The sequence below is a fragment of the Netta rufina genome, assembly GCF_964035555.1.
Source record: "Netta rufina genome assembly, chromosome: 6".
Taxonomy (NCBI): domain Eukaryota; kingdom Metazoa; phylum Chordata; class Aves; order Anseriformes; family Anatidae; genus Netta; species Netta rufina.
Window position 1 is genome coordinate 6,251,537 of NC_140129.1, and position 11,956 is coordinate 6,263,492.

At 38.1% G+C, this 11,956-nt stretch overlaps 1 protein-coding gene across 1 annotated transcript; it reads right to left on the bottom strand.

The window, feature by feature from the left end:
- Window positions 1–351: 351 nt before the first annotated feature.
- On the bottom strand, window positions 352–10,726 carry ZC3H15 (zinc finger CCCH-type containing 15). The gene is made up of 10 exons (XM_084289674.1): window positions 10,518–10,726; window positions 9,305–9,406; window positions 7,648–7,759; window positions 6,610–6,762; window positions 5,422–5,513; window positions 4,556–4,738; window positions 3,723–3,869; window positions 3,436–3,540; window positions 3,026–3,152; window positions 352–2,298 (listed from the first exon to the last, which is right to left on the bottom strand). The coding sequence occupies exons 1-10, from the start codon at window positions 10,593–10,595 to the stop codon at window positions 2,105–2,107; spliced, it is 1,293 nt and encodes a 430-aa protein (XP_084145800.1). The 5' UTR covers window positions 10,596–10,726; the 3' UTR covers window positions 352–2,104.
- Window positions 10,727–11,956: the final 1,230 nt, after the last annotated feature.

Sequence of the window (11,956 nt, forward strand, 5' to 3'; positions counted from 1 at the left end):
CTATTCGGGAAATGAAAACCATCTAATATTTACAGTACTGAGTCACCACAAAATGTACCACTGCTTCATCCAAAGTTCATCAACATCCCCCCCCCGCCCCATAAAAAATAGTTGAGGACTGTTGTCCAGTAAGAAATATTAACATGCAATGTCTCCTGCCCATGAAAGTAACTTTTTCTTCAACTCATGGATATTCAGCGTATTTAAATAGTATCAAAGGCCACTCTGTCCTAACATTTAGCACAATTATGAAGACCTAAGATTTTTAGATCAGTGAAATGGATCAGCATTACAGAAATCACTATTACACACAAAATAACAGCCTCCAAGACAAAAGTCATTTTTGTCCGTAATGATGATTAAATCACTTTTATTCCCATTTAAAATATACAACTTTGAAAAATTACGCATCATACATTCAAACATGAATTGCATTCTTAAGTGTCCTGATATCCAGCTGTCCTGTCGCTGGCCAGTGTAATACAATAATCTCTCAACACTTTACTTTTGGCCACGAGAGAAAATTCTCCAGAAATAAACATTTATTATCTGATATTGCAGCTTCTCCTTAAACACTTAGAATTAAAAGTCAATTCCAGTAGGTCTCTGCTTCCTAAACACTGCTTCGTGTTCCTGTAAGAAAAAAAAAGTCCACAAAGATTCCTAAAAGGGCAAAAAAAAAAAAGGTCAGCTATTTTAGAAATAGCATTAATAAGAGTTGATTCAGCAGTGTCAAAAATAACCATTAAAGCTAGTATTCCCAATCAAAAGCGGTTCAAGTAAGCTCACTAACAATGCCATGAACTTTAACAGTCTTTAGGAAGTAACTTGAAACCTTTAGAAAAACATTGATACAAACGGTATCATTAGAACAGCAGTACTCTTATAGACACTTAGTACCATGGCAATGAGGCATAACCCACAGCCCGCTTGAAAAAGCACTGCTACAGGAAAGTCCTTATGGTAAGGTTTTGATAAATTTTCAAAGGGCATATTGACTTATTTAAACCTTAGTAACTGCTCCCTGCAGGGTATGCAATGAAATCCACTGCTCCACTTTGAGGTGAGTGTTATTACTGCACAATTTGGTGTTACTTATAACACCAATGATCTGACAGGCATTTGTTAGACCATAACCTCCCTGCTCTGCAGTGCTCCCAGTCTTAGCTAACATACAAACTCAGCAGGGAAAGCACGAGCTGGAAACAGCAGCAAGTGTCGTACGGTGTATTAAAACTGTTAATGGACAGGTAGGAGAGCAGAACAGGAGGAGGGAAAAAAGTCACTGTTTTTAAATCTGTAAATTTGCTCAATTTTACAGGCTGCACAAAGTGTAGAAAAAAATCTAATTGCAATTAGCCCGAATTTAACTTAAGCCAACATCTGCATTACTGTATCAGGACTGGAGAGAAAGTGTTTATCAGTGTATTAAAAAAATGAAGTTAACAGTTTGCTGTAATATCCTCACTTAAGAGAAAACCAACACGGGTCATTTAAAGTTGATAATTTTTATTTACAGTTTTGTTGGCAAAAGGCAGTGGGAAAGTTTAAAACATTTTAAACAGAGGACACTGTATCACTGTACAGTATGATGTATCAGTTCACAATCCGTATCCTCAGGATCCAGCTGATCAAATAAAGCTTATCAGAACTTCAAGAAGCATATCTGCATCAGCTCCATTAGTATACTGCCTAAAAATACTTCAGGCAGTTTCTAAATCAACACAATCGCCATTTAAAATGAAGTTCTGGTAAAGAACGTTCCCTTTGATTTCATACTGTACCTGGTATCAACGTGCCCACTTACACTTGCACACTGGCAAAGCAGTTACGCTTCCTACTTTTAGTTGAAATATACCAGCTCATTTTCTGTGAATTCAGCTGTCAGGTAATTACAAACTACTCTGAATATTTTACTGTGATAATAGTCAAGATTGGAGTAGATGAGATTGAAGGAAAATACTCCTGGTATATCACATGCCCCTCAGAATCAGCTGGGTAACCATAAACATCCTGTTTAAGAATTCTATTCAAAAAGGAGAAAAAAATGTAGTCAGTTTTCACTTTGTCACATAGATTTTAATCCGCACTTGAGCTTTTTAATTCATTCTTCTAAATCAAGAGTGTTTAGTTCTTCTTCTAGTTCATCCAAGTCCTCGCCAGTAAAAAGATTTTCATCAACTGGAACTGCATCAATTACTCCATTTTCCAACTCCCCATCTCCATCATTATCTTCCTCTAAATCGTTTTGCTCACTGATGTTTATCTCACCGCCAGAAGCTTCACTTAATTTATTATCTGAAAATAATGAAAATATTGATTTTACACATGACAATGTCAAAAATTTCTTAATCACTAGTCCACAATCCTACTGAAGAGGCTCTGAAATTTTTGAAATTGTCACTTCTTTATATAGTTTCAATTTACATATGCGAACTTCTATAGGCTAAACTGCATGTATCCAATTAATACACAGGCTTGGATCATTAATTAGAACGGGCTTAAAAAAACACAAACTCAAGTACTAACTACTACTATTGAAACTGAGTCAAACAATGAGTTACTCCCACCTGCACTTTAAAGACTCAGGTTAAACCTTAAAAATTGGGGTATGCATTCCACAAGCACAGAACGATAAAGTCTTTACTTGAAGGAATTACAAGTTAATCTAAGATAGGTAGAAAAATATTAAGAGAAGCTTGGATTTTTTGATATTATTCATTTGGCTGTTTACTAAATTTAAAGATGGGGGAATTGCCCAAATGAACAGGTGTTGCATGGATTTTCTTAAAGTGGTCAAACACACTACCTTTTATTTAAAGTTGAATTTCAGAAAAATTTGAAGCGTATAGCATTTGCTAGAAGCAATACCTTCAGTAACGACAAACGCCATGATGATATTTTTTTAAATTAATAAAATAACAAATGATGCTTTTTGGAGAATCAAGAACTCATTTCTACCTGCTTTTTGGGAGGCATTTAACAATTCATTCCCTTAGAAGCGACGCCTAAATAATGAACTTACCGTCTTTTTCTATTGAAGTGTATGTGCTGAATCGCTCAGGACTAGCCACAGTAATACCAGTCTCATCAACAGCCTTCGGGACATACAGGCTCAAATCCACATCGTTTATGCACACAGGATCTTCCATCTGAAAAGTACACCAAGATGCTCTCTATAAATGATGCTTCCACAGAAATTCTAATTTCAGCAGTTTTTCTACATGTTTTTTTCATCTTCCTTTTTGACACCAGAACTGAGAAAAATATATTCTGTAGCAGTGTTCAATTGTGAACCCAGCACATTAATTGCACGGTAAGAGCTGCACTCTCAAATTAAATTTTACTAAGCTCTCCAAAAAAAACTTACAAAGCTTGCATGTAAATTGCGATATTGTAACTTGAAATATTATTTGAGTTGCCCATGTTCTTTACCTCATCATCTTCTCCTGTTCCTTGAGTATAGCGGGTATCATCTGCTTCTTCATCATCTGCATCAACCAACTCTGGTCGGAACTCAAATACTTCACGTCCACTAATCTAGTAACAGAAAGAAATCTAATTTGTCACTTCACAGAATTCTAAATGCCATTAAAGAAAATGAAAGAAAAACAAAAACAAAAACAACAACAACAAAAAAAAACAATTCCAAGGCAGCTACCTTAATGCAAAACTCATTTACTCTTTCTTTTTATATTAAAGAATTGAAGTGTAGAACGTACCACCAATGCTTTGCCAGCTTTGAAGTCTGCTTTCCTCCTTTCCATATCTTGCTCAGCCTTATCAATTTTTTCTTGTCTTTTTCTTCTCTTCCATGCAATGAAACACTCTAAAGTGATTTTGGTAACATTTGGTCCTAAGGCAGCACGCTGTCAAGTAAAAAGACTGATTAATGGTAGAAATTGTTTCCAAAGGCTATATATTAAAGATTTAATTACTCTTTTCCAGAATCTAATTAAAAACATTTCTTTCTAGTTCCTTTTGCACTCCTACCACTGTTAAACACGCCCCATCAACATAAAGTTTGACTCCACGCACGATTTTCCAGTTAGTGAGATGAGCTGACATGAAAGCTAACACGAAAAGCGTAGGAGGAAAGAAACCAACGGCATTAGTTTAGGTTCTCCTCAAACTGACACTGTCAGGCAACGGTGCCAGAAGCAGAGCTGAAAAGTCTTTAGGAGGCCCCGTTCTTAGTGTTGCTTCCTCATGATTGAGTTATGCGACAACCAAGGAAGCAGTGAACTGAGGACGAGGAAGGCCCATAGAAGCAGTTGTAACAGATAAAAAGAGGAAAAAGCAAGAAAGAGAAAGCCCCTAAAACAGGATTAGGGATATCCACCCTAACAGTAAATATTCAGACCTAATTTCGAAAATTACTTACTGAAACAGAAACCATGAATTAATTGCTATGTATCCCTCCCCCTAGCTCATAGAGCCTCTAAAACCATTTTATACTTTTCAATTATTCATTAGGAAGTTATTTACAATTTTATCTGTTTTCATTATACTGAAAAGAAAACACCACCAACAGGTACCTTGTTGACAACTTTACCTCTTTTTCTATTAGATCTTCTAAGGAAATTTCGTCTTGCTTTTCCTCCTTCTTTTTGTCTTTTTTTAATACAAAACCTGGAGGGAGCGCATGGCGATACATACAATTGTCTCCGCCACCCGGACAGACCCAAAACCATCCATATTTGTTGTTTTCAATAGCATCAAGAAAGTATTTGCAGACCTGCATAAAACAAAGGTTACTAGCACTGCATTCTCTTTCAGCCCCATTTACACTAGTATAGCATAAGTACAGTAAATCAGCCATGTGTGCTCAAAACTGAAGATAAGAAACGTGTGAAATGCACTGCTATTAAAAAAGGGTAGACAAAGGAAGTGCAGCTAATTATCTAAAGCTATCAGGTATTCCAATGGCTTTTTTCCCTTTTTATCAATCAATCAGAGAAAGACAGGATGACTCAGAAGACTGACAACTGGGTACTTTGTAAACCGAGCAGCACAGGTAAAAGCATGCTAAAAATCTTTCTATTCCAGCCCACCAATGCCAGTGTACTTTTAATCAAAATAAATGTAACCAATCTCAGATGTTACACGTTCCAGCTCATGATCATGAGGTAAAGATACACCATTCTGGAACTTCCCACAAGCAATTCGTAACACAACCACCAGAATTTAATTTTTTTTGCAAATTTAGGAAGAATCAATAGAATATATAATTATTTGGTATTGAAAATAAGGTGAATAGTCCCAAAAAAACAACAGAAAGGTATCATAGCATTTAGCACACAAACGAAAGAATACTCTTCAAGTAAGAGATCAGGAACTACAAATGACTGAACTAGCTTCTCTCTGCTGCTAAGTAACACATAGTACAACTCAATGAAAAAAAAGGACAAAAAGACATACTATTTGAGTTTTGGGTTTTTTCTTTTCCGCCTCACCATGCTTCTTGTTCACCACCTCTTCTAGCTTCTTTTCATCCCAGTTATCCATTGTATCTAGAACAAGACAACAGGTCATTTCACAAACATGCCAAACACTAAACAGCACCGTCCTGTGGTTTTTCTCCTGAATAGCGGTTTTAATCAGCAATTCTTACATTTTAGTTAATCTACAGAATGGGAGATAAATTCAGACTTCTGTAGCGAACTTGTCAGACTTTCCTGTGATGCTCACAAGACCTTTTCCTCGAAAACCTTAGAAGCTTATCTTTTGACATGCATAAAGTGTGTTTCGGTTAAAAACTAAGAAACATGTCATTCCATATGTACATTATCTGGAAGGGAAAAGGGGAGAGAAGAACAAGATGACAGAATAAAAGAGAAAGCTGGACACTAACGTCCAGAAGAACAGACAACATAACTGAACACTAAACATACCAAATTGTCAGTGGTAAAAGGATGTGCCATCAAAGGAAGCAAGATTATGAACAGTAACAGTAGGATAGTAGCATCTATAGGATCCAATCACACTAATGTAGGATGACAGAAGCTACAATTTACATAGGGTCAGAGACTTCATCTGTGATGGAAAACCAGAATAATTTATTTTAATATAAGATCCCTAACCTTTGCTAAGGGAAAGTAAAACCCAGAGTACTTTGCCAGCAAATAATTTGGGAAAAGGAAGTGAAAACTCAGAAAAAAATCTCAAGCAGCTTGAATTCAAAAACCGCATCCAACTGGCAAACATTAGAAACAGTTCTCTCAGTCAGCTACAGTTGCTCATCACACTTGTTCCTTACGCACTCGCATTTTGGAGAACTTGCACAAAATTACCAACTACAATAAAGATCAAACACCATACAAACTGCTACTTGTATAACATAACGCTTCACACAGCAGGGTTTAAAATACACCAAGACCATTATGTGATACTTTATCAAAAATAACTTCAAAAAAATACTTCTAAGAAAGCTTTTAAAATCATGTTTCACTGTTGTTCTTCCTTTCAAACAGCAGTATGGGTTGCCTTGGTCTTCAGCTAGGTTCTTCAGGATCATATAATGCAACACAACTTGTTTAATCTTAACAATACAATTGCAAAACCAGAACAGCCACCTTTTATCTATCATTTCATAGAAGCATTATATACCTTTCTCAAGGTCTTCATCTCTTGCATCAATGTAGACACTTCGTTTTTCACACTTCCTTTCCAAAGACAAATCATGAGAAAACTTGCACTTGTCTCCTTTAGAGCACTGCCCTTGCTTGAAGAAAGCACAAACTACAGATTTGGGATCAGCACCTGAGTGAAGAAAATTGTCATATTTTAGCGATTTTTATAAGCTAAACACTAATCTGGAGCAAAAGCTACATCTTTAAAATTCTAAGACACAATAGCTAGGATCCCATCTTTAGGATCTGCATAGAATGAAAACACGTTGTTAAACATTAAAGTTATTTCATGTGGAGTTCATCACCTCTCCTTCCTTCAAGCAGATAAACGTGTCATTACAGTTCATACAGTGGGGTATTTGGACTGAATTTCAAAGCTGACATTTGACTATTTAAATAAATGTGGCAGAAGCGTGTGCCTGAACAAACTATTCGCATAGCAGATAGCACTCTATGCAAAATCTTCCCTATACAACAAACTGTTTTTGCCTCTAATACATATTAAAGCATCTTTTCAATGTCAATGTTTCTGTAATATAATCAGTAACATGCTGGAATAAATTACATTAACCTAAACCACACCCATTCAGATCATTTTCTTTCTTTTATAAAGAAATCAGGTGGCTGGTCATGGGCTCCAAAATAAACATGTTGTTACAGTATGAACTGTTCAACCACTAACTACGGTTTTGAAGTAAACACCATCACAATGACGTAATTATTTGACCATCAGGAAGTAAGAAATGAAAGGCAGTAGAAACATATCTACTGGACAAGTATTTACAAGTCCTGTCGATATCAATATAGCCTTCAGTATTCTAAAGATCCAGTAACCCCACAGGAGTTCCTAATAAAATGCCAAGCAGTTACAGACAAAATACTATGTACACTATATAAAGAAATGACCTATCTACTTGGCAGTGAGCCAGCCAGCGAGCTGGCATTTTTAGCAGGTTATTTTACCTGAAGTAGACATATGAAAACAGTACATAAAGGAAGTTTCAGTTACTCATACCTTTGCTAATTTTCTGTGCAGCAACCACAGGCTTGAAGAGTTCATTTAATTCTTGTAGTTCTTTTTTCTTATCTTCTTTCTTTAATTTCTTTTCACTTTCTGTTTGAGCAGCCTACAATGACCCCAATTTGAAATTATTAATAGAAAATTAGAATGCCATTACTCGCTTTACATGAATGGTAAATTAAAATAGCACAGCAAATCATTCTCAATTAGCAAGGGAGGGGAGTGCAGACAGGGAGCCTGTGATTTCTTCGTTTCTCAGAACTCCTGTCCTTTTATGAACGGCGAACGCCATCTACTGGCAGTGACATTTCAAACAGAAAACACTTTAAATAGAATCTGTCAAAGGTCTGGGATGCTGCTACCTCTACTCCACCTTTACCAGCTCGTAAACCAAGTGCAAGATGGACAATGAGGAAAGGAAAAGTTAGCTGCTCTTTTGTGATGCTTTAGCAGTGCAACTAATCTGTCCAGGTACTTCAAGATCCATGCAAAAAGCTTCTCTTTTGTATCCCATGTGCTATTTTATTCTTGTCACGTATACCAGTAGCATGTCCATGGTATTTGTCTGTAGAAGTAGCAAACTACTTTTGGAACACTATTTGTTTAAACCTATATGAACTCAACAAATTAATGTTTCAACAATAAGCAGTAATTTATAAACAAAAACATCTTTTTATTTAATTTTTTTTTGATTCACCCTAGGATTACAGAAGCATGAAGATGAAAATAGTTGTTTTTTTTTTTTTTTTTTTAATCTTGACAGATTTAAATACTGAAAAGTATTTTACAAGATAAGACAGGCATAAACTGTCCTGAAACTAGCTTCTAACATCCACCAGTTAATAGCTAAGAGTATTTGAGGAACAAATTATTTTTGTCTGATTAATTTACATATAGTATTGTTTTAAGTGCTACATGACTTGAGATAGAAATTTCAGGACTGCCTGAATAGTATCTATGCTTTCAAAGTGCCATCACATAATCCTTACCACTTCAAGAATTTTACATCTCATGACATGAGCATCAACATTAAAGTTGCATTTGACATTTATTAGATTATCCTAATGCTATGTAAGGAATTCAACACCAGTTATGACATCATGAGGTTAGCTGACATTATTCTGTAGGCTTATTCATGTAACAGGAAGCTGTTTGAATACCTAGCAGCTAACTTCTCTAGCACTGTAGCAGCAAGACCTGGCTTGCATCCATTGGAGTAATATTTCTGTGAAATCTGTGCTTTCTGACAAAGCAAAACACTGTAACTCAGCCACATCACATTTTACTTCATGATACAAAACAAGAGCAAAGCAGTATAGCAGTGGCTCCAAATTTCAGTTTCTCTGACCAGTTTATCAAGCAGACATGCAATTGTAAGACTTGCGTCCACTTGAAATTACAGTAAGTACTTCCATGGGTAGAACAACAAGCATATGAGAGTTTGTAACTGTTTCAAACTTTACCTCAATGCCCAACTAAATACAAATTATTTTTATTTTTCGTGGTTTGCTATTTCTTAGATTAGGTGAGAATCGAAAAAAAAAAGAGCATTTGAACTTGTTTTCTACTCGAGTATCATGTGACAATCAGTACGTACAGTAAAGATGATTCCACTACCCAGTAGGAAAAATGTTACAGATGCAATGCTTACCTGGCGTGGATTTTGCTGACCAAATTTAACCTGGTGAGTCACAGCCTTGATGAATTTCTGTTGTTTTGCACCTTTTTTGTTCTTTAAGCCAAAGGTTTTGTCCTAAAAGTCAAAAGATGAGCATGAATTATTTAAGACTGACCAACAATTAGAGCAAGTTCAAGTTATTACAAAATAAAATAAAAAAAAAAAAAACAACCCCCCCACAAAAAAAAAAAAACACATAACAAAACCCTTGCCACTCCTCTCAGATTGTTAGTTAAACACAAATTTAGCAACATTTAGCACATCTAGCAACGTGACCAATCCAAGAAACAAGATGGACAGCATTCCCCATTTGTACAATCTTTAAAATTCGCTTTTCCAAAGACAGGACTAAATGCTGCTGCTTTGTGAGCTATTGCTTTTCTCCCCAGATCCAATCACGTCCAAATATTAATGCACGTGCTTGCACGCAGTGTTTTAAGACTCCTCAAGACAAATAGGCAAGATCTTTTTGATTACAAGCTACATCTGGAAAAAAAAACCTGAATAGTCATAAACACTGTCTTTTCCTTCTATCTGCTTGAAACCACCTACTATTTCCCTCTTCAAGTATTCATACATAAATCTTTGATCTTCACGTCATGCAGGTCAACACTGCCGCATTCAACATTTTCCTCTTTTTCCCCAAGTATTTTGTAAGCATTTCATTTTCTTACGGTACTGATTTATTTAAGTGTTTCCCCCACATCCAGTCCAGACGTGTGTTTGCATATCCTAAACTCCGCTGCAATAAGCTGCTGTTTACACTGCCTGAGCCAACTCTTCCTCCACATCTTCAGTTTTATTACTAGAGACAAGTTTCTATACCAAACCTGTTCAAGTTTTCATTAAAAGAAGAAGGATGGCTCTGTTTCACACACGTATCTGAAACAGAAATTGTTTGTAGCTGAAATACCCGCGTTTTAAAACTCTCTGTGCCTTTGATTTGACAGCTTTTTTTTTTCTCCCTTCTCTGGAACAAATAACAGATGTTCACCCAATGATCACAGCGTAGTTCAAACACACCTTTGGAAAGCCTATTAATAAAGAAATGCATTGGGAAAGAATGACCCGACGTAAAAGTAGAATTATCCGACATAAAAGCGAGATTATCCCACACAGCCGGACCCAGCAACGACACCAGAACCCCCCCCCCCCCCCCCGCGGCGCTGTCGGGGCCCGGCCTCACCTCGATGATCTTCTCCTTCTTCTTCTGGTCCGCCTTCTTGCTGCCCCCCGCCGGCTGCTGCTGCTTCTTGGGGGGCATGGCGGGCGGGGAAGGGGGAAGGAAAGGGGAAAGGGAAGGGAAAGAGACCGGGACGGGAGGGACGGGACGGGCCCGGCCGGGACAGCGCCGCCGCCGCCGCCGGGGAGGCCGCACCGGAAAGCGGCGGTGCCGCGGGGCAGGCTGGGAAGGCAGCGCCCGGTGCGTCCCGGCAGGCTGCGCGCCGCCGGGCGGGGAGGCGCCAAGCGGCGCGCTGAGGCGCGGCCGCCATCTTGGGTAGCATCCCGCAGGCTGTGGTGGCGCAGAGAGGGGATGGGGGAAGCCCTCACGCAGCACCCGAGTGCTCGGGGAGGAATGTGTCTTGTGGAGATGAAGCGTGTTGGGCAGGGTGATGGTTTTTGTTGCTCTCTGCCACGTGAAGGAAAATCAAATCGCTGCTCTGGGAGTGCCTTCCCGCTTAGTGCCAGCAGCAGTTTCCGTACTACCAATATGTTAGGCAACCTACAAGCCAGGCAATCACAAGGCAGAGAAAAGAACGCTCTCCCAGTCTACTCCAACTTTCCAGTAACATATAAACCTCAAGTCAGCCGCTCCCCACTTTTCTCTGGAGATTGCCCCCCAAAAAATTGTACTGAATTTCACGATTTTTTGGTGCATTGAAGCCCAGTTGCTAGGGCTTGAAGGGAGAGAATGTGCTACTGTAAAGAGCTTAGTTGGGGCATTAGCTACTCAGTGGAACTCTACTAAATAAACCATCACTTGTAAATAAGGAGTCTGACTGCAGAAGGCAGCCTGCACTTCAGTCAGCCTGCGCCAGGTTTTAGCCTGTAGAACAGTGGCAGCCTGCCTGAGATGAGAAAAGCTTTCAGTTCATCTTACCAAGTGCCAAGGCTGGATTTGGGTTCCTACGAGAATGACACATCTTTCTGTAGAAAGGGTGTAAGAAACCTGAATGAACTCCAAATGAGACAACATGAACATCAAAATAAGACAACAGGCAGTTTTACCAAGAGAGCTGTTCTTACCAGAATTTACACACCCGAAGATCTGCAACAGAAGCCACTCTATTAGTTTAAGAAAGGATCCTGATTTTTCAGACTGCTGAGCTAAATAACTACCAGCTATAATACATGTCACTGCTTGCATGCTCAAAATAATAATAAATAAATAAATAAATAAATAAATGTTATCTTTGCCTCTTCTAATCACTAGATTAGAATTACTGAAGTTGCAAGCTGGGAGATCATTGCTGATGGTTGGGAATTTGAGACTAGTATTTCTGTGCCTTCCCTGCCTTATTGACCTGCAGCCTGTGTGCCCCTGACACGCACTCCATCTGGAGTGCATTGCATACATCTTTTTGTAGTTTTGTGGCCTGGATGCAGACATTTGAAATACATCAT

Excerpts from the sequence above, each read along its gene's own strand:
- ZC3H15 (XM_084289674.1), bottom strand. The coding sequence starts at position 10,595 with ATGCCCCCCAAGAAGCAGCAGCAGCCGGCGGGGGGCAGCAAGAAGGCG. Across the intron at positions 4,739-5,421 it reads AAAAACCCAAAACTCAAATA|GTCTGCAAATACTTTCTTGA; the intron begins GTATGTCTTTTT and ends TGTTTTATGCAG. Across the intron at positions 3,870-4,555 it reads AAGATCTAATAGAAAAAGAG|CGTGCTGCCTTAGGACCAAA; the intron begins GTAAAGTTGTCA and ends TTTACTTGACAG.